We start from the raw sequence: 24597 nt of genomic DNA on the forward strand, positions 1-24597 counted from the left end.
AGACAAAATACCACATACAGTGCTTTAGAGCATTATTGTGTGTTTGTGAGTGTGCAGGTGGATGAAAACACTCAGAAAGGGATTCTTAGTGTAATCTCTAGATGCCGAAATAAAGAACACAAAACAATTATAATACTTTGAGGAGCATCTCAAAGATCTAAAACTTGACCCTAAGTACCAAAGGATCAAACTCGAAATTGCTCCTTGAATCAAACTTGAAGGCTAAAGACTGTTTGGAGATGACGATATGAGAATAATAACCCGATAAAAGCTGAAAGTGAGTTTTATAAAATACAGACATTATAATGCACTTTCATTTCTTTGTTTTCAAAAACAACAAGAAGCAATTAAAGCCTTATATTTAGTTCACATTCTTCAAAACAGAGAAAGAATTCCACAATATCATAGCCTGCTCAAAATGTAACTGTTCAGAATAACATACTGCTATACCACTAGCACCATTTCTGCAGTACTGTGCACATTAAGCAAATTTTCTGCATGCATGAAATACCCAGATGACCTACATGTGCACAAATGTGCCGTATACAAGCCAAACGCATAGCAATACACTCGACTTCACTTGACCTTTCATTACCAGTGTGATGAATGAACTGGAAACATTATCAGCTGTGATCCGTCTCGACCTATTTGATCTAATCAGGGCTTCTTTTGTTATTTTTATAAAAATGCAAAATAACCACTTTTTGTCAAAGATAACTGGGTGCCATTCTTTGAATTAAACATGTAATGTAATGTGAAAATAATCTGGTACTTTTTAAAATGTATATTGATGCATATTTATTGATGCATACTGTGTACTATTTCACATACAAAAATAATCCAAACGCAAAAAGCAGTATGCTGGTATTCCAATATGCACACATTCCCCAGACTATCCAATTGGAGACCAAGATTTATTAAATGTACATGATAGGCCACAAGCAATGCTGTCTACAAATAGTAATCCACTTACTGAGTGTTATTAAAGATAAGAGATGTTATTCCCTGTAATGGAACGGAAAAAAATGGGACCCAAAATTCAAGGCACTTCTGGCCAAATTGGAACACTAAACTAAACTTTTTTTAACCAATCTAATGTAAAATAAACTTCTGGTAACAGAACATGAGACAATGTGGAACAAGTTTGACATAGAGCAGGTACAGCTGTTGTATGAGACAATGGTTTCACAACCTAGTGAGCTGCCTACCAAGACAGCATTTTTGGGTGTGAAAGACACATTTGCATTCTTAAAAACATTTGAAACGCCCAAGATGCTCACTTGATTTTGAAACACAACCATGATGTGTAAATTCCAGTATTGCTGATAAGAACACAACAACAACAAAACTCTCTCAGGGTTTGTGCCTTAATTCACTCAACTGAGGATTCAGCCCTTTTCTCTGTTTGTCTAAAACAATTTCACACCTGATATATGCCTGTGTCTCTAATAAGCCTCTCGCGCACACATCATTCATCAATAGAAACCACTTTATCAGAGAAGTCATTAAATCCACTATGTGGATTTATTCTGTGTGTTAGATGGCATGTGACTGGATTCTGTGTTGATGTGTGAACTGATGATAGAATGTATGTGTGCATATGAAAGAGTATGTGTGTGTGAGATCGACAGTGGTTAGGCCGGTTGTGCACTGTGTGTGGTTCAGAATGAATAAGAACCATTTCACACTGGCTCAATATAATCCATTCTCATCAGACTGATTAATAGAGAGCTATAGGTGTGTGGGCCTTCTGTCTGCCACTCCCTCCCTTGACAAGGCAACTGCATTGAGTTCCATTAGAGTATGTCACCTTTGTTGTCACCTTTGTATGTCACACATGTGTGTGTGCGTGTGTGTGTGGCATACCTCATAGCTAGTATAAAGTTGTGGTCAAAAACATTGGCACCCTTGGTAAATATGAGAAAAGAAGGCTGTAAAACAAATCTGAATTCTTTATCTTTTTGATCTTTCATTCAAATAATTTACAAAAATCTTATCTTTAATTGAAGTAAAACAATAGAAAGAGGTGATATGTATTATCATTAAATAAATATTTATCTCCAAAACACATTGGCCACAATTATTGGCACCCCTAGAAATTCTTATGAGTAAAATATATCTGAAGTATATTCCCTTAAATATTTTAAACTTTTAATGCCTGGGTGACAAGGAACATGAAATTGTTTAGCCGTGACTTCCAGTTTCACAGGGGTATAAATATGAGGTAACACACAGGCCAAATTCCCTTAATCATCAAACACAGTGGGTTACACTAAAGAATATAGTTCTGATGTGTGGCAAAATGTTGTTGAGCTTCACAAAATGGGAAGTGGTTATAAGAAAATAGCCAAGCATTGAAAATGCCCATTTTCACGATCAGGGAAATAATTAAGAAGTTCCAATCAATCGGCTTGGACAAGAACGTTTATATGTACTGTCTCCAAGTGCGGTGAGGAGGATGGTTCGAGTGGCCAAAGAATCTCAAAGGATCACAGCTGGAGAATTGCAGAAATTAGTTGGGTCTTGGGGTCAGAAAGTCTCAAAAAAAAAAAATATCAGACATCACCTACATCACCACAAGTTGTTTGGGAGGGTTTCAAGAAAAAAAGTCTCCGCTCTCATCCAACAACAAACTCATCAATCAAACAAAGCATCTTCAGTTCGCCACACACTACTGGAACTTTAAATGTGACCGGGTTCTATGGTCAGATGAAACAAGAAAAATTGCTTTTTGGCAGCAAACACCACAGATGGGTTTGGCACATACAGAACTGAGGAAGCACCCAATGCCCACGGTTAAATGTGGTGCTGGAGCTGTTTTTCTACCAGAGGTCCTGGAAATCTTGTTCGGATACATGACTCCATCAAACACCAACAGATAAAAAAATCAAAAGCTGACTGCCTCTGCCAGAAAGCTTAAAATGGGCCCTGGTTGGATCTTCCAGCTGAATAATGGTCCAAAACAGACATCAAAATCAACACAAAAATAGTTTACTGACCACAAAATCAAGGTTCTGCCATGACTATCCCAATCCCCTGACCTGAACCCCATAGAAAATTTGTGAGGAAAATTGAAGGGACCTCTGAATTTGAAGGATCTGGAGCGATTCTGTATGGAGGAATGTTCTCCGATCCCTTGCCAGGTGTTCTCCAACCTCATTAGGCATTATAAGAGAAGACTCAGAGCTGTTATCTTGGCAAAGGGAGATTGCAAAAAGTATTGAATTAAAGGGTGCAAATAATTATGAAAAATATTTATTTAATAATGAGATATTTCCCCAGTTTCAATTGTTTTAATTTTAAATAAACGTTAGATTTTTTGGAATGAAAGATCAAAAGAATAAACAATGCAGACCTTTTTTCACAGCCTTTTTTGCACATATTTATCAAGGTTGCCAATATTTTTGGCCACTACTGTACATTTTTAATGGCTTTCAACCATCAACTAGTCGTTATTTTAGTAGTTTAGATTTTTTTGATATTTTCCAAGTTATTCATATTTTAGTGATAAAGCTTTAATTAGCGTAATGTCTGCGTGCTGTGCTTTGCTTTGGCTTTTAAGACAGTTTGCACAATAAAATCCTCTCAAAGTTGCATTTTTATATTCATCTTCTTAAAAGCAACCCCACTACATCCATATATATTGCATACCGATGTCTTCAGTTGTTACACCGTGACTCACACTGTTTTTTGAGTCATCAGCCACGAGCATTACACTTAAAAGATGAAGTATCAAGAAAAACTAGTCCAACTTTTAAAAACACATCAAGATCCCTGCATTCTGTTCCATTCTTTTGGACATCTATTTTTAACACAAGAAATATTTTTATTTGAATCCTTCCAAAGAGATTTGTCCTTTCGGGGTCAGGTGAACCCTAAATTAGCCTAATTATTCAGGGCATCCATGATTAGACGACTAAACTTTCAGGAAACACACCAACTAGTTGGTTTATATTTTCTGATTTTGTTTTTATATACACTTGCGGCCAAAAGTTTGGAATAATGTACAGATTTTGCTGTTTGGAAGGAAACTGGTACTTTTATTCACCAAAGTGACATTACTGATGTAAAAAACAGCACCATCACCATTTGAAAAAAGTAATTTTTTATCAAATCTAGACAGGCCCCATTTCCAGCAGCCATCAATCCAACATGTCATCCTTGAGTAATCATGCTAAATTTCTAATTTGGTTCAAGAACATCACTAGCCATTATATCAAACACTGCTGAAAGCTATTTGGTTTGTTAAATGAAGCTTAACATTGTCTTGTTTTTGAGTTGCCACAGTATGCAAGAGACTGTCATGTCTTAAGGTCAATATTAGATCAAAATGGAGATTAATATAATATTAAATCAATATAAAATTAAAATGGCAAAAAACAGAAACAACTTTCTCTAGAAACTCATCAGTCAATCATTGTTTTGAGGAATGAAGGCTATATGATGCTTGAAATGGCCAAAAAACTGAAGATTTCATACAAAGCGTACACTACAGTCTTCAAAAACAAAGGACAACTGGCTCTTACAAAGACAGAAAGAGATGTGGAAGGCCAGATGTACAACTAAACAAGAGGATAAGTACATCAGAGTCCCTAGTTTGAGAAATAGACATCACATGTCCTCAGCTGACAGCTTCATTGAATTCTACCCACTCAACACCAGTTTCACGTAACAGTAAAGAGAAGACTCAGGGGTGCTGGCTTTATGGGAAGAATTGCAATGAAAAAAATACTTTTGAAAAAGAAAAACAAAAAGAAAAGGTTAGAGTGGACAAAGAAATGCAGACATTGGACAACAGATAATTGGAAAAGAGTGTTATGGATCTTAACCCTACTGAGCTTTTGTGGGATCAGCTAGACCGTAAGGTGCATGAGAGCCACATCTATGACAAGTGCTGTGGGGTGAAATTTCAACCCACAGTTTCTGGACAAACTGACAGCTAGAATACCAAGGATCTGCAAAGCTGTCATTGCTGCAGGAGGAGGATTTGTTTTTAATGAAAACTCTTTGAAGAAGTTTAAGTTTAATTTTTAAAATTTGAATAGTAACTTTTCATGTTATTAATCTCCTCTATCCATTGTGATCATTTGAATGCCACTTTGGTGAATAAAAGTACCAATTTCTTTCCATAAGAGAAAAATCTGTACATTATTCCAAACTTTTGGCCACCAGTGTATACATATTTTTATTAATTAGATTAAAATTATTAGGAAGGAGGAGAACGGGATCAAGACATGTGGCAACCTACATCACTGCGTGAGCATCATCATGGGTATTTGGAGCATATGGACTATAAAACTGCACCACAGCTGTGACAGATGCCTTTGCAAAAATGCACCTTAAACATGTATGCATGTATTCATGTGCATATTTCATATCATAAGGGAGCAGAAGGCATGTCTTTCTTCAAGTTAGCCTCCTTCATTCCCTGCTGGGAGAGTCAACCTTTACAAACACAGGCGTGTCATATGCACATATCTCACAATCATGTAGAAATTGGATTGAGTTATTGTGCTACACGTCATACTATCTAACAACGGCATTGTGCCTCTCTGTGAGAGTAATGAGGATTCACGCACAGCTGAGGGATTAGAGATTAGTTTGTGTGTACACATGTATACGTGTAAGGAAGATGGACTAGACTAAATCTGTTTTGATTTATCCTGATGGATGATTTCGCAGACCAAGTAAGTAGAAAAAGGCTTTCACTGACGTGACTGTCATGCTGCAGTTATATGGAGGCATAGCTGTCATAGCTGAGAAACAGACGGACAAATTCACTAAGTAAATTTTTGGCCGATCCATCAGTGATTAAAACCGGTGTCTAATTCACTAACAAATATCAATCCAGTTTAACCAAGCACCATCTACCCTGGTAAGTCACATTGCAATGCTAGTTTTGGGCCATGTTTGCGGTTATCTGATTTGAATAATTCAAACAGAACACTATCAGTGGCCACATTTAATTCTTAGTTAATTCCCCCCAAAATTTGCAACTGTACGAAGTAGCGGAAAAAAAATGCATCACGAGACATCATTGGTTCTTACGTGTGTTGTGACAGATTGTGAATGATGCCTACATCAATGATGCATGTTGTTTGAATTGGGAATAGTTTGAAAATGCAGTAGTATGAACAAAATGTGAGAGCTATGTAAGAGGGGAACACAAAGTTATTATATGGCTTCAAAAGACCTGGAATACAGGGCAAATTCATATGGAATACATTTAAGGTGCTTTTTTGTACTTTTTGGAGCTTGGAGCCACTGTTCACCATCTTAAATTTGTTTTTATATGAAAAGAGCAGCAAAAGATCTCATTGTGAATTTAAAGTTTGAAGTTTACAGGAGTAATGAATTTGAAGAGGATGTTTGAGGACTTTGTCTTTGTAAAGGGTGATAAAACATTAGTTTTACCTTTTCCAGATGAGCAGTCCAACTCCGAAAGTCAGTAACATGATGAGGGCAGCTACAGAGACCACCACGATGATCACCACGGGACTCTGCTCACTGGAGGCCAGAGCCACTGCAAAAATAGCACAACGACAAACAAAAGATACAGTTAGTATTCATGATGAAAGTTTAGTCGTCTAATCAGATACAGTTAGTATTCATGATGCTTGACAACAAGATTGATCTTTACCAAGTCTTTATTTACATTAATGCTTTTTAGGATCCAGATGGGAATGTATTTTTCTGTAAATGTAAGTTTCCTCAAAATTCCATTTGAACTATATTTTTGCTAAACAAAATATATATATATAAAAAATAATTATATATAAGGAATGGAATGGTGATATAATAAACGCACACAGCTTTAATTGATATATTTTTCACCCATCATTGAATGAACATCTTGAAAACACAATAAGTGTTCCAATGAAGACCACCAGGGTGGATATCTGAAGACTCAATATAATATTTACTCTGAAATCCATTCAGGATTTAAAGTGCAAAAAGTGCATCTTCTTGCTGTGGCACTATGACACCAAGAAAGACAAACAAAAGGGTTTTTCAAGCTGACAAGGTCTGACAAGCTGACAAGTGGAAAATTCACCAGTTATGAGCACAGCAGAGCACAAGAACATTTGACACAAGAAAACCCAAAGAAGGAAATAAAAGCATGGTAGAGTGATACTAAAGATACTACAATCTTAAAGATATTCATTCGGTGCAGTGGATTTATAGTCAGGCAACAACCATGTCTTTGTTCTGCATATTCTGAAGCTTTTCAAGTACTTGGTGTGTTACTGTACACTGAAGGGGCAGTACTAGGTCACACGTGCAATTCGTTTCAATGCATTCATCCAATATGAATGAATCCAGTTAAATTAAAGATGGCAGCAAGCATTTGCACTTTAGAGCCATTGTTTCAATGTAAAGCCAAAATGTTGAGTGTACTAACAAAAAACTAGCAAATTGGGAATATGTCAAAACGCTTTTGAGAGGGTGCTGCTCATACATCATTACATAAAAATTATACATCTCTTTTGGGGACAACTTTGTCCACAAACTATAGCAAAGTATGTGCATACACAAACACATGCACACACTCACTTTCTCCCAGTGTCTGCAGCTCCAGCGGTGTGTTGTACGCCCCGTAGTCGAGCGGTGAGGGTGACACAGCTGCCACAGGGCTTGAAGAGGAAGAGGCAGATGGGGAAGAGGGGGATGAGGAGGAGGAAGAGGAAGAAAGAGGAGAGGAGGACAGGGAAGAAAGGGCAGGACTGGAGCAGGTGCGGATGAGGAAGACGTAGGTGGTTCCCGGTTTCAGGTTGTTGATGCTGATTTTGGTAGCAGCAGTCTTCACTGTGGAATAGCTCTGGTCTTTCTGGTCCTATAGGATCACAGAAATATATCCACATGTATTTACATGTACAACTAAATTCTCAGAACTATCAAAAATCAGCTCATTATAATACACATTGGCCATTAAAATGGTCAATGCTCATAAAACAGCATTATTATTTGAGACATCAATGTCAGGTAGCTACATGTTTCAAAGCAACTACTGCAGTGGACTAAATCATTAATGAACAAAAAGGCTTGTAGGAATGCTATCTAGTGTGGTAGTGCACAGAGGTTTTATGCTTTAGTGGAGAGGTGATTTAACTGTACCTTTTCATAGTATTTGATCTCGTATTCAGTGCGGCTGCTGTTGGGATACACAATGGGTTCTCTCCAAACCAAAGTCACACTCCGCTGCTCAACCTTCTCCGCTCGCAGCTCGCTGACTTGAGAAGGTGCTACAGAGAGGGAGAGAGAATTATTCAAATGTGACTTTAAAATAAAGTTCTTCTGTCAGCTGCATGTGTGTGTGGTTGATTGACAGATGAAACTGTCTGAAGAGGTTGAAAAAGATTTGATAAAGATGTTGTCTTGCTGTGACTGAGGTCAGATCCATCCACAATGCTGCTCTGACAATGTTGAAGATACACTGACGTCCAACCAACCCACATTCTGAAGACACAGTCTTCAACATATCTGAGCAAACTCTCTGTGAGGGAGTAGGTTTACTTATCTAGTGTGGCCCAAAAGTACTTAAAAACTTAAGCTACAATTAAAAATGTGCAAAGGTCTTTACATTATATTACCAAGCAGCATACTATTGTGCTATATAAAGAATACAGCACAAACACACTTTTAACACAAATCATAAGACAAATTGAAGTTTGTTAGATTTCAAAATATAAAAAAATAGACATGCATAATTTGTTTGCAATGCCATTTAGTTAGTTAATTAGTTATTTTTTACCTATAGTAATTGCAATGTCATTAGGACATTTCTAAATGTACCTTCAGTTTCCAAATACGTTTTGGGGCTACTTTATACCAGGGGAACAAAAAAAAAAACTGCCTTTACCACTTCACAAAGAATGAGTTTTAGAAAGAACAAAAACGTGTGTGCGCGTGCGTGCGCTGTATCAAAATGAGAAGACCAGGAACATTGTCCTTGTCTAACCTGGGAGGCTGTTTTCTGTTGTTAATGCTAAATGCATACTGTCTAAATTTGACAGACTGAGAGTGTGTGTGTGTGTGTGTGTGTGTGTGTGTGTGTGTGTGTGTAGCCCATCCTCATCTTCTGTTCTGATTAAGAGATGATTAATGACAGCAGAACAGCTGAGAGCTGCCACTCAAAATCCCCCACCAAAGACTGACAGCTCCAATCACTATTAAAAACTAATAATGGACGAATAAGATGTAAACTTTCACTGTGTCATACATCAACCAAGAACAAACCAATTTTTCCTATAATGCTTTCTTCTACACTCCTTGTTTTTCTGCCTTGACAATTTTGTTCCCAAATTAGTTGTCCATACACACAAACACACCTCTTGTGTCATTGTTTCAAGTAAATGGTGATACGTAATGAAGTTATAATTTTTGGTGCTTATCAAAGTCTGCATCTGTCCTCTTCATCTATCTGAAGCTTTTAAAACAAAGGAATGGGGCTTACTATCATTCAGGCTGTTCTCATGGCAAATCAACAAGCGCTCCTCCATTTCTGATGTACAGACATCCCATGAGACATTGGCATGTGCTAAAACTAAGATACCACAGCAAAATTCTTTGATCTTAACCAAAGTGACAGCTACACTGCTCATTATGGATCATGGACAACTGTACTGTGACAAGATGTGCAAGAAGGCTGTCTATAGTGACAGCTACATTATTAGACTGTGAATAGACAGCTCAAACCTACCAGATGTGTGACCTCTTTATTTTATTTGAGAAGAGAGAGACAGAAGGAACTGAAATGACAAGCCAGATTCCAACTGGCATCATCCACTTACAGTATGCAAGTACCATCGCACAACGTGTCAAATCATATGCGCTAAACATAGGCCACAACAGACACTATAAGGACAGAAATTATAGTATGGCAGTGTTGCAATCGTTATAGAAAACTAAAGTGAAAAGTTAAAATGTATTCGTTAGCTGATATAAAAATACTACATGGCTGAAAAAAAAACAAAAAAAAAAACCCTGAAACTAAACTACCCTTTTCATAACTCCAGAACAAACAAAAAATAAAAATTACCTCAAAGTTGAAAACGGTAGTATATTATAACATTTGAAACTTTCACAATTGCCTTCATTAAATGAAAAATCTCTCATAATTTAATCACATTCTTCATGCATATCACCACCTACTGGTCAGGGTGGGTCAAATGTGGAGATTAATAGTAAAAAAAAAAACAAAAAAAAAGAAAGACACAAATATTGACCTGTTTTATCATTTTACTTAAGACATGCACTGAAAAACTGGAGTTATATAGATTACTTTTATGCTGCCTTTATGTGCTTTTTGGAGCTTCAAAGTTTTGGTCACTATTAACTTGCATTGTGAGGATGAACAGAGCTGAGACATTCTTCTAAAAATCTTCATTTGTGTTCTGTGGAAGATAGAAAGTCATTCACATCTGGGATGGCATGAGGGTGAGTCAATGATGAGAGAATTTTCAATATTGGGGGAACTAACCCTTTAAACATGAAAATGCCACTAGACAGTGATAACACTAGTAAGCCTTGAGACATTTAAGTGTTAGACAAACTCCAGAACCAACATAAAATAAAAATGACCTCAAATTAAATTCAAAGTTGTAAATGGTAGTATGGTATACAATTTGAAATGTTTACTATTTCCTTCATTAAATGAAAAATCTCTCATCATTTAATCGCATTCTTCATGCATATCACCACCTACTGGTCAGGGCGGTTCAAAGGTGGAGAATAAAAGATAAAAAAAAAAAAAAGACACAAATATTGACCTGTTTCAAACCAAAGCATTTAAGACATTTAAGTGTTAGACATATTTAAATAATATCAGTTACTGCATTAAATTTTGCAGCCTAAAATAGTTAAATAAAAACTAACTACAGTATGCTGAAACTAGAAAACCCTGAAAAGACCATGTCAACATGAATTCTTTTTAAATTGAAAATGCATTGATTTTGCCTCTCATTTTTACCTCTCATCCACATTGGAACGGCAATACTTTGGAAAACAAGTTAAGAAACTGAAAACTGAGCTTTGTAATGAAAATAGATTAGTGTGGAGGTGGCATAAAATTAAATGAACAGTCATAGAGAGAAAACTAAACCAATGTATACATAAATATACAAGTAAATATTTGAAACTATAATTACCATGGTATAAAGAGGAGGTAGGTCAGCCTTAAAATGAATGAGAGACTTCACAATTACATTGTATATGTGATTTTGTTTTGAAAACATACTTAAGTTCTGATCAAAAAACAATAATTGACAAATATTTGGATTTCTAACCCTTAGAGGGACATTCGAAGCACAGCACAAGAGTTTGAGGTAGACTGAGTGTAGCATTACTCTCTTTGGCAAACAAATTGTTGTTTCTTGCAGTCTGTATAATTAATTAAGTATATAGAGAGCTCCAAACTACTATTCTGCCTCCCACTTCAACTTCACAAAAAACCCACCTACAAACATACTTAAAGAGGCCCTATTATGCTTTTTGTGATTTTACCTTTCCTTTAGTGTGTAATATAACTGTTTGTGCATGTAAAAGGTTTGCAAAGTTACAAAGCACAAAGTCCACGCAAAAGGGAGTATTCTCTCCCACAAACAACACTGCTCAAGAACTACAAGAAACGGGCTGTTTGTAGTCCAGCCATTTCTTCCGTAAAGTATCTACATCACTATGTAACACATTGGCATATTGCCCGCCTATGGGCTACTTTGGCCCACCCTCAAACAAGCGTAGTTATAGCAGAGGCCAGGATGAGTTGGGTTAGTTTTGTCGCCATGTCACAGGCCAGGATGAGTTGGGTTAGTGTTGTCGCCATGTCACAGGCCAGGATGAGTTGGGTTAGTGTTGTCGCCATGTCGAGAAGATAATGAATAGTGATTAAGTGTGGAGATGGATTTATTTTTAAATACATCTGCAATCCACGGTAGTGCTCGGCTAACTTGCTATCTAATGTTATTGTTTTGGTAAGGGTTTACTATTCTGCTGTGGGCTGGCTTTTATCTAAAACAGTGATCTCAAGAGTCTTATATAATTATATAATTATTACAAGCTGTAATATTACGGCCACTATTGTAATATTACATGGCTAACTCTCTAATACATCCGGTAATGTCCAACCGGGAGTAAACCCCTGTTCTCCGGTCATATCTCGGGCGAAAAAAAGCTAGGTTACACCCATTCCAGCAAAAGATGACTAACTTAGAGATGCACTAAGTTTCTTTTACTTGAAGCTTTGTTAGTTTCACAATAATTAACAGTGTACTTGTAAGAAGGCTACAAAAGTAAAAATTACCACTGTGAAATGTCCTGCTCAAGTCGTGTTTGTGAAGGTGGTTTGGGTCAAGCATCTTGTTCTTCATAAACTTTCATTATCAGACTCAAACTGGTATGGCAAAAACTGATGCCACTGTTACCATAGTTACAATAGTGTTTACAGCTGTTAAGGAAGACACATGCTCTACATGGCTGACCAATCACAACAGACTAGGCCAGCTGACCAATCAGAGCAGACTGGGCTTTTCGGAAAGGGGGGGCTTCAAAGAGACAGGACCTAAATCAGAGCGTTTGAGCCAGAGGATGAAAATGGGTTTAGCAGAAATGAACAGTATGAGAAAAATAAGCATGTAAACCTATTCTAGATTCTTTATTTTATTCCCAAAATAAAATCATGAACCGGTAAATTAGCATACTACATAACACAGCCCCGCACAACAGACAAGCAGACAAAGATACACTTGCAACCGATCGCTGGCAGTCTGACCCCATCTGAGTGGGAGGAAATGAGAGAGCAGATGAATTACTTTATGAGTGTAAATCCATTACTGCAGGTGACAGAACTGGACAGAGTTATTGGACTGACATCTGGTGGGCAGGTTAGGGTGTAATTTAACATGCTAACCTCTTGTTTTTACACACAACACATGTATATTTGGTTTACAACTGTCCCGTTTGAGCTGGAACGTCCCATATTTTGACCGGAATTACGATAAGGGACACCTATTGTACTGTATTTTAGCTGGCTGTGAAATATCCCATACTAAAGGCTTTGTGTTCCATATTGAAGCATAAAAAGGGGGGGGGGCATGCCCAATGTGTTCTAGGTCCTCATGATGGTGTAGTGACTCGCTTAAATCTCAGTCGCCTCCGTGTCTGAGCCAATCAATCTGCGCATCTTATGTGGCTTGTTGAGCGCGTTAATGCAGAGACCTAGCGCGTGTTGAAGCTTCATGCTACTCTCTGTGGCATCCAAGCACAACTCACCACGAGCCCCACTGAGAGCGAGAAACACATTATAGTGACCACGAGGAGGTTAACCCAATGTGACTCTACCCACCCTAGCAACCGGGCCAATTGGTTGTTTAGGAAGCCTGACTGGAGTCACTCAGCACACCCTAGATTCGAACTTGTGACTCCAGGTGTGGTAGTATGCGTCTTTACTTGCTGAGCTACTCACAAAATCTGATTCTAATTGGATTGGATCAGGCTGCCATCCGCCCTTTAAATTTGAAGCATATAGTGCATGTAGTATGTAGACTATATATTTATTTAAATTGAATCCTTTTGCAGATTACTCATTCACACAACGATTAATGTTACTTGTCACTAGAGTTAAGAAGCACTTTGTATATTTGTTAAGCAGTGGGCATGCCCTATAGACAAAGTCAGCATGGCTCCTGTGTGATTTGCAATGGAAGAGCCGTGGATTCTTTCAACAGGGGTGTTTTGGAAACTCTCTTTGGCAAGGAGCGCTGTGCTATCAGAGCATGCAGGCAGGCAAGCATCACTCCCTCAGGATGTAGTTCTGTGAATAAGTGCGTAAGACTCTCCCTCTCTTTCGTCCTCAGTTGTCTTATTATAGTCTGGAGACTTACTCTTATTGGCAGAATTTGGCACTGTTTCACCATTCACTTTCATTGCATCTTTTTTTTATACAATTAAAGTAAATGTTGACTGAGGCTAAAATTCCTGCTAACAGGAAAGGTCATACAGGTTTGGAACAACACGAGCAAATTATGAAATAATTTTACATTTTGAGCGAACTGTCCATTTAAATACTTACATTCACTCACCCTATTGCTGTATGTGTAAGAGAGAAGCTAGAATATAAACAATAAAGACAAAGAGATTGTTTTCTTTTTCTATGGCCAGTTAGCAATGTTCTCTGACAAACTGGCTGTGATACTCTGGCAAAAGTAATATGCCTGTTGGCAAGAGAGAAAGAAATATATTGAGGAAAAAAGAAATCTGTGGTGTATGCTATACTCTGGCAGGGTGAAACGTGGTCTTGCCCTCAGCAATAGTAATGGGGAAAGCGACCAAATAGTCATGCATGATAGCACACAAACATACACACATCACTGTGCAATATCACTGCAGACTCCCTGAGCATATGAGATGCCTTCAAGTTAGTTTTAACCTTGCAGTCATGACAAAAGTGTGTGTGATTGTGTATCACATTGCGCACACACACGTGCACACACACACGTGGAATCACATGGAATAACACATGGAATCCATTTCAGTTTAATAATAATAATTCTTACATTTATATAGTGCTTTTCTAGACACTCAAAGTGCTTTACATAGTATAGGGGGAATCTCCTCAACGACCACCAGTGTGCAGCATCAACCTGGATAATGCGACGGCAGCCATAGTGGGGGAATTTGGCCGGGACACCAGGGTTATACCCTTACTCTTTACAAGACGTGCTCTGGGATTTTTAATGACCACAGGGAGTCAGGACCTCGGTATAATGTGTCTTCCGAAAGACATACAGTTTGCTAGAGGACTCAGTGAGAATGAGGAATAGCATTCTTCATCAACACCATCTGCAAGCGTAAAGTAGATACTTTCAATAAAATTCCCTAGACATGGTTAAGGAGGCCAATGCTTTTCTTGCCCTTAATTTGATTGAATTCCTACATTTTCTTACACCGTACAAAACCTTTTTCTTTAATAACAGAAAGATTTATATGGTAAGACTAATTTATGAAGTCAATTTAATGTAAAAATCATTATTTTTCAGGGGGGGTTGTACTTGCTTGTTTTGATAACCCTCCCCTCCCCTGGAATCTACGCCCATGGGTTCAGTAGTTTTCAGTACTAAAAAAAAATCAGAGTGAGCTGTGAACAGACTCACAGTAAGGCAGTGTCCCAACTAAAACACTATGCACTAATAGTATGTACTTCGCTGGTACATACTTTTGAGGGTGTAGTCCAAATTTTGTCTTCATATATATATGTTGATGAGAGGTGTAAACTTAGCAAAATGGATGCATTTTTGGCCAAATTATTTTCCCACATTCTATTTAGCACGCAAATAAAAACCTGTAGACGGGTCAGTGCTGGAATCACTGTCTGGCAGGAAACTAACTGCTTGAATCGATGTATCAGCAGCCTGATGGAGGAATGCTATTTGGCAGGACGTCTTTTCCACCAACATTAAATCGGACCTATTATCCACCTTGAAACGTGTGGAAGAAAAGCTGTATAGGTGCACAAGACATTCCACACATACACACATATTTACAGTCCGCAACAAAGAAACAAATAAATACAAATGATTTGAAATAAACATACGAATGATTGGACACATTACCCAGGATGCTACACCAGCTGGGCAGGCTGATAGAGTTGCTATTATCATTTATATTATCATTCATATTATCACAGGGTGAGAGGGAAGGATACAATAATGGGAGGGAGAGAGGGAGGATATGGACAAGGGGATTTCTGTTCAACCTGCTGGGAGGATGAGATAGAGGAGCAGGGACTGATGCCTGGAAGACATATACATTTCCATCTATAAAATGATATTACAACACCCAACGTACACCTGGGACAGAGACGGGATAAAATGAAAGGAATTGATACGGTAGCTGAGGGTGAAGGGGGGAGAAAGAGAGAGAGAACAAATAAAAAAGGCTCAATATACATCAAGCGAAATCAAAGAAAGAACGATTGTGACATTATTTAGAACAAAATCTGGCAAACATAAAGTATTTTTGAATTTGTTTTGGTGGTTCGAATCAGCTTGCTAGAGTGAGCTCCCAGGAAAACTTTGTACCAGCTGCTAATCACCTTCATACACCCATTGTAGTATTGTCAAATGTACCGGTACTTCGGTACCAACTCAATACTAATATAAAAAAAGATGCAATGATACAAGTGTTTCTGCAGTACAGAGCACAGACTCAATCCGCTACCAGCGTGCAGTATGACTGCTTTAACATGTTATTTTGGGCTTGAGCTCTGCTACTCCTTAAACTGAAATGGCCAAATAATAAAATTAAAATTGAGACGTGCTAATATGATTTATTAAATGCAAAAAACAAAAAAAAAAAAAAAAAAAAAAAATGCAATATGTTAAAAAATATATATTTTCACTAGTTAAAAGATTTAAGAATTAAATGATTAGACACCATATTGATGATGAAATTAAATTAAACCCCAAAACATGGAGTTCTGGAAAATAATAATAATAACAACAAAAATAAAAACTATTATTTGGTAAAGAATAAAACCGATTTAAGTAGGGTGCTATTTAATACACTTAAGCAAGGCATCCATCCATTGAAAAACACTTGAAGGAAACACGCATCTTTAAATGTATTATTTACATTGAAATGCAACTTTTTAAATAGGCTAAACAAATGTTCAATAGCACATTGCCATATTAGCATATTTACGCTGTGGTACCAAAATTAGTATCGAGAACCGTTCAATTTCACTGCAATCGGTACCGACTACTGAAATTTTGGTACCATGATAACACTAACCCACTGCTTCAGGTCATTGGTGAGTGTGACCTGGTGCTCCACCTACTTTGGGGCTGACAGCTAATTCTGGTTGCAACTAATTCCGGTTACGTTTTTCAGACAGTTAAGATGAGTCAACATGAACACACTGACGTACAGGGTAACCAAGCTGGTGTAATTTACCTACATATGTACGATCACTTGCGTAGAGGCTTAAAAGGGGTCATGACATACTTTTTTTAAATCATTTTATTATCTTCCCTAAGGTCCACTTACAATGTTAGTAAAGTTGTTTCTGCACTAAAAACAGTCATAATTTAATAATATATGATAATTGTTCACCCTGTCTCTGGCCCTCTGTCTTAAAAGCTCGGTTTTGGCCTCAGCGTCTCCTTTATACCTCAATGATAATGCCCATGTTATGATTGGATAATATTGTGCAGACCCTCAAATACAGCAATGTTTGAAACTCAATCGGAAGAGAATGAAGAAGCTTCACATTATAATTTATAGAACTACATGTCATGGTACAAAACAGTCATGACATTTAAAACATTTGTGAATCAAACAGTTTACACACAGGTCCAATAGTGTTTTTCTGCCCCAACTTTCAATAACAGTTCCTTCCTTCAAAGCTTGAATCATATTGGTTCACAAGAAATCCAGAAATGTTCTGAATACTCAAAAAGAATGCAATGTATGGTGATGTTGGGTGCTTTAACAGGGTAAAGCATAGATGCTGGTCTTCACAGGAGCGACATCTCGCACATCTTCTGTTTCTGTTTACACACAGTATAACACAGCATGTGTTCTCTAACGAGAGGTTCTCTCGTATTGCGTAAGCTAGCTTATGCTATGGGAAAGATTCATCTTTTCTGAGATATTGAAGCCAAAAAATTATCCTTAATTTTTGTATCCATTGTCAACGCAGTGCAGCAGCTGCAGACCTTGAGCGGGCTAGCTAGCGAGCTCATAGGTTGCTCTGCGGCAACTGCTGCAGCCTATAGACGAGCTTGGGCGAACTTCGCATCCAATGAGAGGCGTCCGCGCTCACTGCAACAAAGCCCGCCAAAATGGGCGTGACTAGAGTGCATATAAGCGTAGTTCGTAGGCTGGAACCCTGATTTTCATCTCTTCAGCGAGCTCTTCGCATCTCTGAACTGGAAGCCGCGTCGCCGTTCGAGGGGTATCAAGCAAGCGTGGACAGCTCGAAGAAGCCGGCCGTCTTCGCCACCTTCAGCCGTCCTGCGAGCTACGCCATCCGGCGACGTATCCTTTTAAAGCAAGCTAGTTCTTATGAACTTCACAAAAGAGTACTGGCGTCTTTTTAAAGATGCCTCGCTCCACTTGCGCCTCATGCGCGCCCCTCTCAGCACCGGAGACCGCCATCGTCATCTGCGCTCTCTGCCTGGGACTGGGGCATGCAGAGCTCCCCTCGCTGAAGGCGGATGCGATCTCTGCGAGAGCTTCCGATGTCGACCCTGCGGGCTCGACTCGGCGCTCAGGACCGAAGCCGCCGCGCGCCTTCCATTCAGCCGCGACAGTAAAAGCGCCGCTCTCAAAGGCTGCCGGAACCAGTGGTAGAAGCGATTGCCTCGCCGGAGCCCCTCCCTCGAGCATCGCCTTCACCCTCCCGCCCACTCGGGACGCGCAGTTGCCGCCCGGCGGCTGCTCTGCTGCCATCTCGGACTAAGAAGCGGAGGATAAGGGCTGTTCCATCATGGCTTCGGACAGCGAGGTGGTCAGGCTCACACGCCTCCTCCTCGGCCCAGGAATCCAGCAGGACCAGCGCCGAGTCGAAGGGGAACTAGCACGCCTCCTCACACAGGTTGTCGACCGCCTCGGGCTCGAGTGGTCACCGCCCCTGAACAGGCTCCCAACAGACTCCACGCCGCACCTTTGCCCGCCCTCCGCGAGATGGCGGTCTAAGCTGGTGCTCCCGTCTAAGGCCTGCAGAACTACTTCCGCCTGTGTTGGCAGCGCCTATACCGCCGCCGGCCAAGCCGCATCTGCTCTGCATTCCATGGCCGTCTTACAGACAGAGGCTGTTTCAGATCTGACTAGCCGACTTGGGAGAAGCTGAACGCACTACGCGCGCTCTCTCTGTCCGGTCTCTTCGGTTCCGCGGTGAGTGGCATTGTTGACCGTTCTCGAAGCCCAAGCCATGAATCTCTTTCTGCCTCGTCGCGCTAAGCTCCTCTGCAGGCCGCCCACGTGACCAGCCTCCTGCACGAGCCTCTTCACAGCGCCCAGCTCAACAAGCCAGACTTCTCAGCGTCGACAGGGCGGCCGCCTCGATCGCGCTCAGACAGCCGCCTCCTGCGGGCCTCGGCCTAAGATTGTACTGAAACCTGAGCAACCGAAGTCCTCCTAGCGTTGTTGAGAAAGCGGCGGCTCAGTCCGCCCACGGCCGACCACCGTCAAAGCTTAGCCCCTGTCAGTCCCCTTCTCTCAGGCTACTGCAGTGGTGGATTCAGCAGCCAACAAGCCGGTGATACTACCTGTTTGCCTCAGCACTCAAACGCCGTTTTCACGGCGACCAAAGAAATCTTGTAAAGAGTAAACATGCCTTATGTGTAGAAATTGTGCCCACAATCCAGTGCTCACCCCTACACACAAGCATTACACATCCCGTGTCCCTATCAGAGCACACTCACATAAGCGGTTACGACCGCTCGAGTGTTAGAGTTTATAAGCGCGCCCACGAGCCCGTCGCGCTGCCCTCCTCTGCCCGCTCTGTCACGGCCAGCTGTATGTAAGTCCCGTACGCCCCTGTCAGTCCCCTTCTCTCAGGCTACTGCAGTGGTGGATTCAGCAGCCAACAAGCCGGTGATATTACCCGCTTGCCTGCACTCAGACGCCGTTTCCACGGCGACCCAAAATAAAGCCTTATGTGTAGAAAATGTGCCCACGATTCAGTGCTCACCCCTACACACAAGCATTACACGTCCGTGTCCCTATCAGAAGCACACTCACATAAAGCGGTTACGACCGGCTCGAGTGTTAGGGTTAATAAACGCACCCACCGAATCCGTGCGGCGCCCATTCTCTGGCCGCTCTGTCACACGACCAGCCTTATGTGTAGAAAATGTGCCCACAATCTAGTGTTCAGCTCTACATACAAGCATTACACGTTCCGTGTCCCCATCAGAGCACACTCAAAAGCGGTTACTGAACCACTCGAGTGTTAGAGTCAATAAATGCGCTCACGAATACGTCGCGCGCCCATTCTCTGCCCGCTCTGTCACACGGCCAGCAAACACTTCTCTGTATGTAAGTCCCGTGCCCGTGGCTATGCTTGCGCATCACTTAACAGACGTGACTCTTTCCCCATTCACCTCAATCGAAGTCACTCACAGAACAGCCTGTCCATGCTGTCTGCGAGCAGTCCAGCATAAGCACAGTAAGCGCTCACACATTCTTTTCAGCTGCTGTGCGCGCAATCAGAGCGATTTGGCCATTCACCCTCTAACATTACGCTTCAAAGCGTGGGAAGATATTCCAGGGATATCCGAATGGATGTTAAGCACAATAAAACAGGGCTATTTGCTACAGTTCGATCGCCGTCCTCCTTGCTTCAGAGCTGCTCGAAACTACTTTGAATACGGAAGCAGCGTGCATGCTTCGTTCAGAAATAGCAAACCTTCTGTGCAAAAGGGCCATAGAGAGTGCCGCCTCCCTGAGCGAGTCGGGGTTTTACAGCCGTTATTTTCTTGTCCCCAAGAAAGACGGCGGCCTCAGACCAATATTAGATCTCAGGGTTTTGAACAAAGCGCTTGCAAAAGACCGTTCAAAATGCTTACAACCAGCAAACTCCTCGCGCATATGCGCCAGGGGACTGGTTTATTTCTCTCGATCTGAAAAATGCATACTTTCAGATTCAGATAAATCCCGTCACAGGCCATTCTTGAGATTACGCCGGCGGCCAGGTTTATCAATACACCGTCCTTCCGTTCAGCCTGTCCTTAGCACCCCGTACTTTCACGAAGTGCATGGACGCTGGCGCCGCACCCCTCGCGGAGTCAGGGTTTGCGAATTCTGAACTATTTGGACGATTGGCTGATTTTGGCACAATCACATACGGAGCTTCTGTCTCACAGGACAGTTCTCCTCAGTCATCTGAACAGTTTGGGCCTTGCAGTCAATTGGACCAAGAGCTCACTACAGCCCAGTCAGGCAATTTCCTTCCTTGGAATAGAACTAGACTCAGTGGCAATGATGGCTCGCTTATCTACACAGCGGCGCCGTGTGCAGCGACTAGCAGCGTCATTTCAGATGAACAGCCTCACACCTCTGAAGAAATTTCAGAGAGTGCTAGGCTACATGGCCTCAGCCGCAGCAGTACTTCAGCTGGGTTTACTGCACATCGCCCGCTTCAGCATTGGCTAAACACCCGCACGTCTCGCCGGGCTTGGGCCACAGGCCGCCAGCCCATCAAGGTGACTCAGACCTGTATTTCAGCTCTGCAGCCCTGGACAGTGGCCGAATGGTATCAGCGGGAGTGACAATGGGAGCTGTATCTCGCCGAAAAGTCATCTCGACAGACGCGTCCAACACGGGTTGGGGCGCGGTCTCGCGAGGGCTCTCCGTTTTCGGCCTATGGTCAGTTCAGGAAAAGCTCCTTCACATAAATTGTCTGGAAATGATAGCGGTCGATGCACGCCGCTGCGCTTTCTCCCGGTCATTCAGGGTCACCACGTCCTGGTCCGTTCGGACAACAGATCTGTGGTATCCTACCTAAACCGTCAGGGCGGTGTCAGATCCAGGAACCTCTTCCATCTGATGAAACGCATACTGAGTTGGTCCCAGTGCCACCTGCGCTCGCTGAGGGCGACGCACGTGCCAGGCCACCTGAACGACGGCCCGGACAGACTGTCCAGAGACAATATTCCCCCAGGGGAATGGTCCCTGCATGCTCAAACAGTCCAGACGTTATGGCACCTATTCGGCAGAGCGGAGATAGACCTCTTTGCGTCCAAAGAGAACTCTCACTGCCCAATATTTTTCTCGAGCGAGGACGCGCTGGCCCAGGACTGGCCCAGGCGCCCGCTTCGCCTTCCCTCCCGTCTCGCTATTGCCACAGGTAATGCAGAGGATCAGGAAGCAGCGTCACTCGGTGCTCCTCATAGCCCGCGTTGGGAGAATCAGACATGGTTCCCGGAGCTTACGCAGCTGTCACTGACAGCGCGTGGCCCATCCCAGTGAGAGCAGATTTCCTCTCTCAAGCTCGCGGCACAATTTGGCATCCCCACCCAGAGCTGGGCGCTGCATGCGTGGGTGATCAGCGACTACCGTCGCTCTGCCAGAAGGAGTAATAAACACCATCATACACGCTAGAGCCCCTTCCACGAGAAGACTCTATGCGTCAAAATGGTCTGTGTTCTCAAAATGGTGCACTGACCGAGACCTGGACCCGCGGACATGTGGGGTGTCGTCGCTGCTTGTATTTCTACAAGAGCTGCTGGATAAGGGCAGATCCCCATCCACGCTCAAAGTGTATGTGGCGGCCGTTGCGGCGTTCAGCTGAACCCTGCACGGCCAGTCATGGGGTAAAAACGAGCTGGTCATCCGGCTTCCTCAGGGAGCTAGAAGGATGAACCCCCGCGCCCCATCGGTTCCTATCTGGGATCTTTCTATAGTTCTCGAAACTATGAAAGCCCCCTTCGAACCACTTCAATCCGTGGATTTGAAATACCTTTCACTCAAAACCGTTTTCTGACTGCCCTGTCATCAGTCAAACGTGTGGGAGACCTTCACGCTGTCTGTCACGCCATGCGTGTCTTGAGTTTGGACCAAGTGACTCCAAGGTCATTTTAAAGCCTAGACACGGCTATGTTCCCAAGGTGATCGGTACTCCTTTCAGAGCACAGGTCATTTCCCTATCGGCGCTGCCAGCATCCGTTAGCGACGCGACGCCAATCTCCTTTGCCCGGTCAGAGCACTGAGATTGTATACTGCGCGCTCGCCGCTTTCAGACGCTCTGAGCAGCTTTTCGTTTAGTTCGAGGGCGCACCAAAGGTCTCGCGCTCGAAACAGACACTATCTAGATGGATAGTGGACGCTATTGCTGCTGCATACGGCGTCAAAAGACCTGCCATGCCCGTTGGGCATTAGGGCTCACTCCACTAGAGGCATGGCATCCTCGTGGGCATGGTCCAGCGGGATTTCCATTCACGACATATGTGTGGCAGCGGGATGGACTGCCCCTCCACCTTTGTCAGATTTTACAATATGGAAGTGCCCGCTCTGCAGGCAAAACTACTAGCGGTTTAATACGCTACAGCTCCCTGGTGAGCTGCACTGATGGGACACATTCCACACAGACCGGCACCGCCGCTCTGTCGTTCCTTCCCACTATGTGCTTATGTATTACACAATCAATGACCCGCATTCTTGCCGGCCAAATATTATTTCCCCACTCATAAGGGCTCCCACGGGTCCCCCTTAATTCCCTGGGGCTCATACAGTGGATGCTTGAGCGCACGGCGTTGACAATGGGTTCCCGTGAGCGTAAGCTAGCTTACGTAATACGAGAGAACCTCTCGTAAGAGAACGTATCGGTTACCTAACATAACCTCGGTTCTCTCTAGATGAGGAACGAGTATTGCGTAGCCGGCCGTGCTTTCAGCGCCACGGCGACTTTTCGCTTCAGTCAATGAAAACCAGGGTTCCAGCCTACGAACTACGCTTATATGCACTCTAGTCACGCCCATTTTGGTGGGCTTTGTTGCAGTGAGCGCTGGACGCCTCTCATTGGATGCGAGTTCGCCCAAGCTCGTCTATAGGCTGCAGCAGTTGCCGCAGAGCAACCTATGAGCTCGCTAGCTAGCCCGCTCAAGGTCTGCAGCTGCCGCACTGCGTTGACAATGGATACAAAAATTAAGGATAATTTTTTGGCTTCAATATCTCAGAAAAGATGAATCTTTCCCGTAGCGTAAGCTAGCTTACGCAATACTCGTTCCCTCATCTAGAGAGAACCGAGGTTACGTTAGGTAACCGATACGTTTTCCCCAATTCAGTGGCAGCAGAATGAGATGCATTTTTAAAAGTTTAGCTTGTACCACTCTTAAAACAGGGAGCACATTGCCATAAATGCATCGAAACTAACAAAGATGACCATCTAGTGCATCTTTATGTAGAAAAAACATTTCAATACAGAAACCTTCATCCAGGCACATGAAGGTGTCCTGTGTAAGTCTCCTTTGGTGTAGATTAATCTCCCATGACAGGCCTTCTCTCCTCTTCACCTGTGTGACAGAGTACCAGTAGGCAGAGCCAAGGGTGTGATGTTGAAAAAGTGGCCATTGACGTCTTGCTGTAGAGGCAATCTTTTGCTGATGTATTGTTCTTTGTGATGTCACAAAACGAACAAATTCCAAACGTGCCATTTCAACAGTCTGGTTTATCCTCTTCACCTGGCAGGCCCACCTGTGGGTCGGGGTGGACACAGCTATTATAGGGTTAACACTTCTCTATAAAGCAGGGTTAACCCTATAAAAGCGGTGTCCATACCAACTTACAGGTGAGTCTGCCAGGTAAGAGGTTAAATAAATGCTCTTTTTCTATTAAGGAGGAAGTTTTCAGTTCTAAAACTTACAGTATGGTTTTATGTGACCACTTAGGTGTCAAAAGATCAAGGACAATTTTATTCCTCATGACGTGACCACTTTAATCAAGACTAGAGTATGTTGTGTGATTTTTTTTTAACTTTGTTTACAAGAATGCCCATTCACGCATTGTTTGACATGCTACTTCATGCATATGCCATCTGTCGAAAAGACATTCACACATTTACTAGAGCTACCCCTGATAGTCGACCAAAGATTAGTCGCT

At 42.0% G+C, this 24597-nt stretch overlaps 1 protein-coding gene across 2 annotated transcripts in view; it reads right to left on the bottom strand.

Annotated features, from left to right (window-relative positions):
- LOC127650961 (ephrin type-A receptor 7-like) overlaps window positions 1–24597 on the bottom strand; it is a 207020-nt gene that overhangs the window by 19932 nt on the left and 162491 nt on the right. For both annotated transcript variants that reach the window (XM_052136643.1, XM_052136642.1), the window contains exons 6-8: window positions 8116–8243; window positions 7555–7834; window positions 6415–6523 (exon numbers count right to left, since the gene is read on the bottom strand). In XM_052136643.1, coding sequence (XP_051992603.1) covers window positions 6415–6523; window positions 7555–7834; window positions 8116–8243 — 517 coding nt within the window. The remainder of the gene's footprint in view (window positions 1–6414; window positions 6524–7554; window positions 7835–8115; window positions 8244–24597) is intronic.

Source organism: Xyrauchen texanus, chromosome 10 (genome assembly GCF_025860055.1).
Source record: "Xyrauchen texanus isolate HMW12.3.18 chromosome 10, RBS_HiC_50CHRs, whole genome shotgun sequence".
Taxonomy (NCBI): domain Eukaryota; kingdom Metazoa; phylum Chordata; class Actinopteri; order Cypriniformes; family Catostomidae; genus Xyrauchen; species Xyrauchen texanus.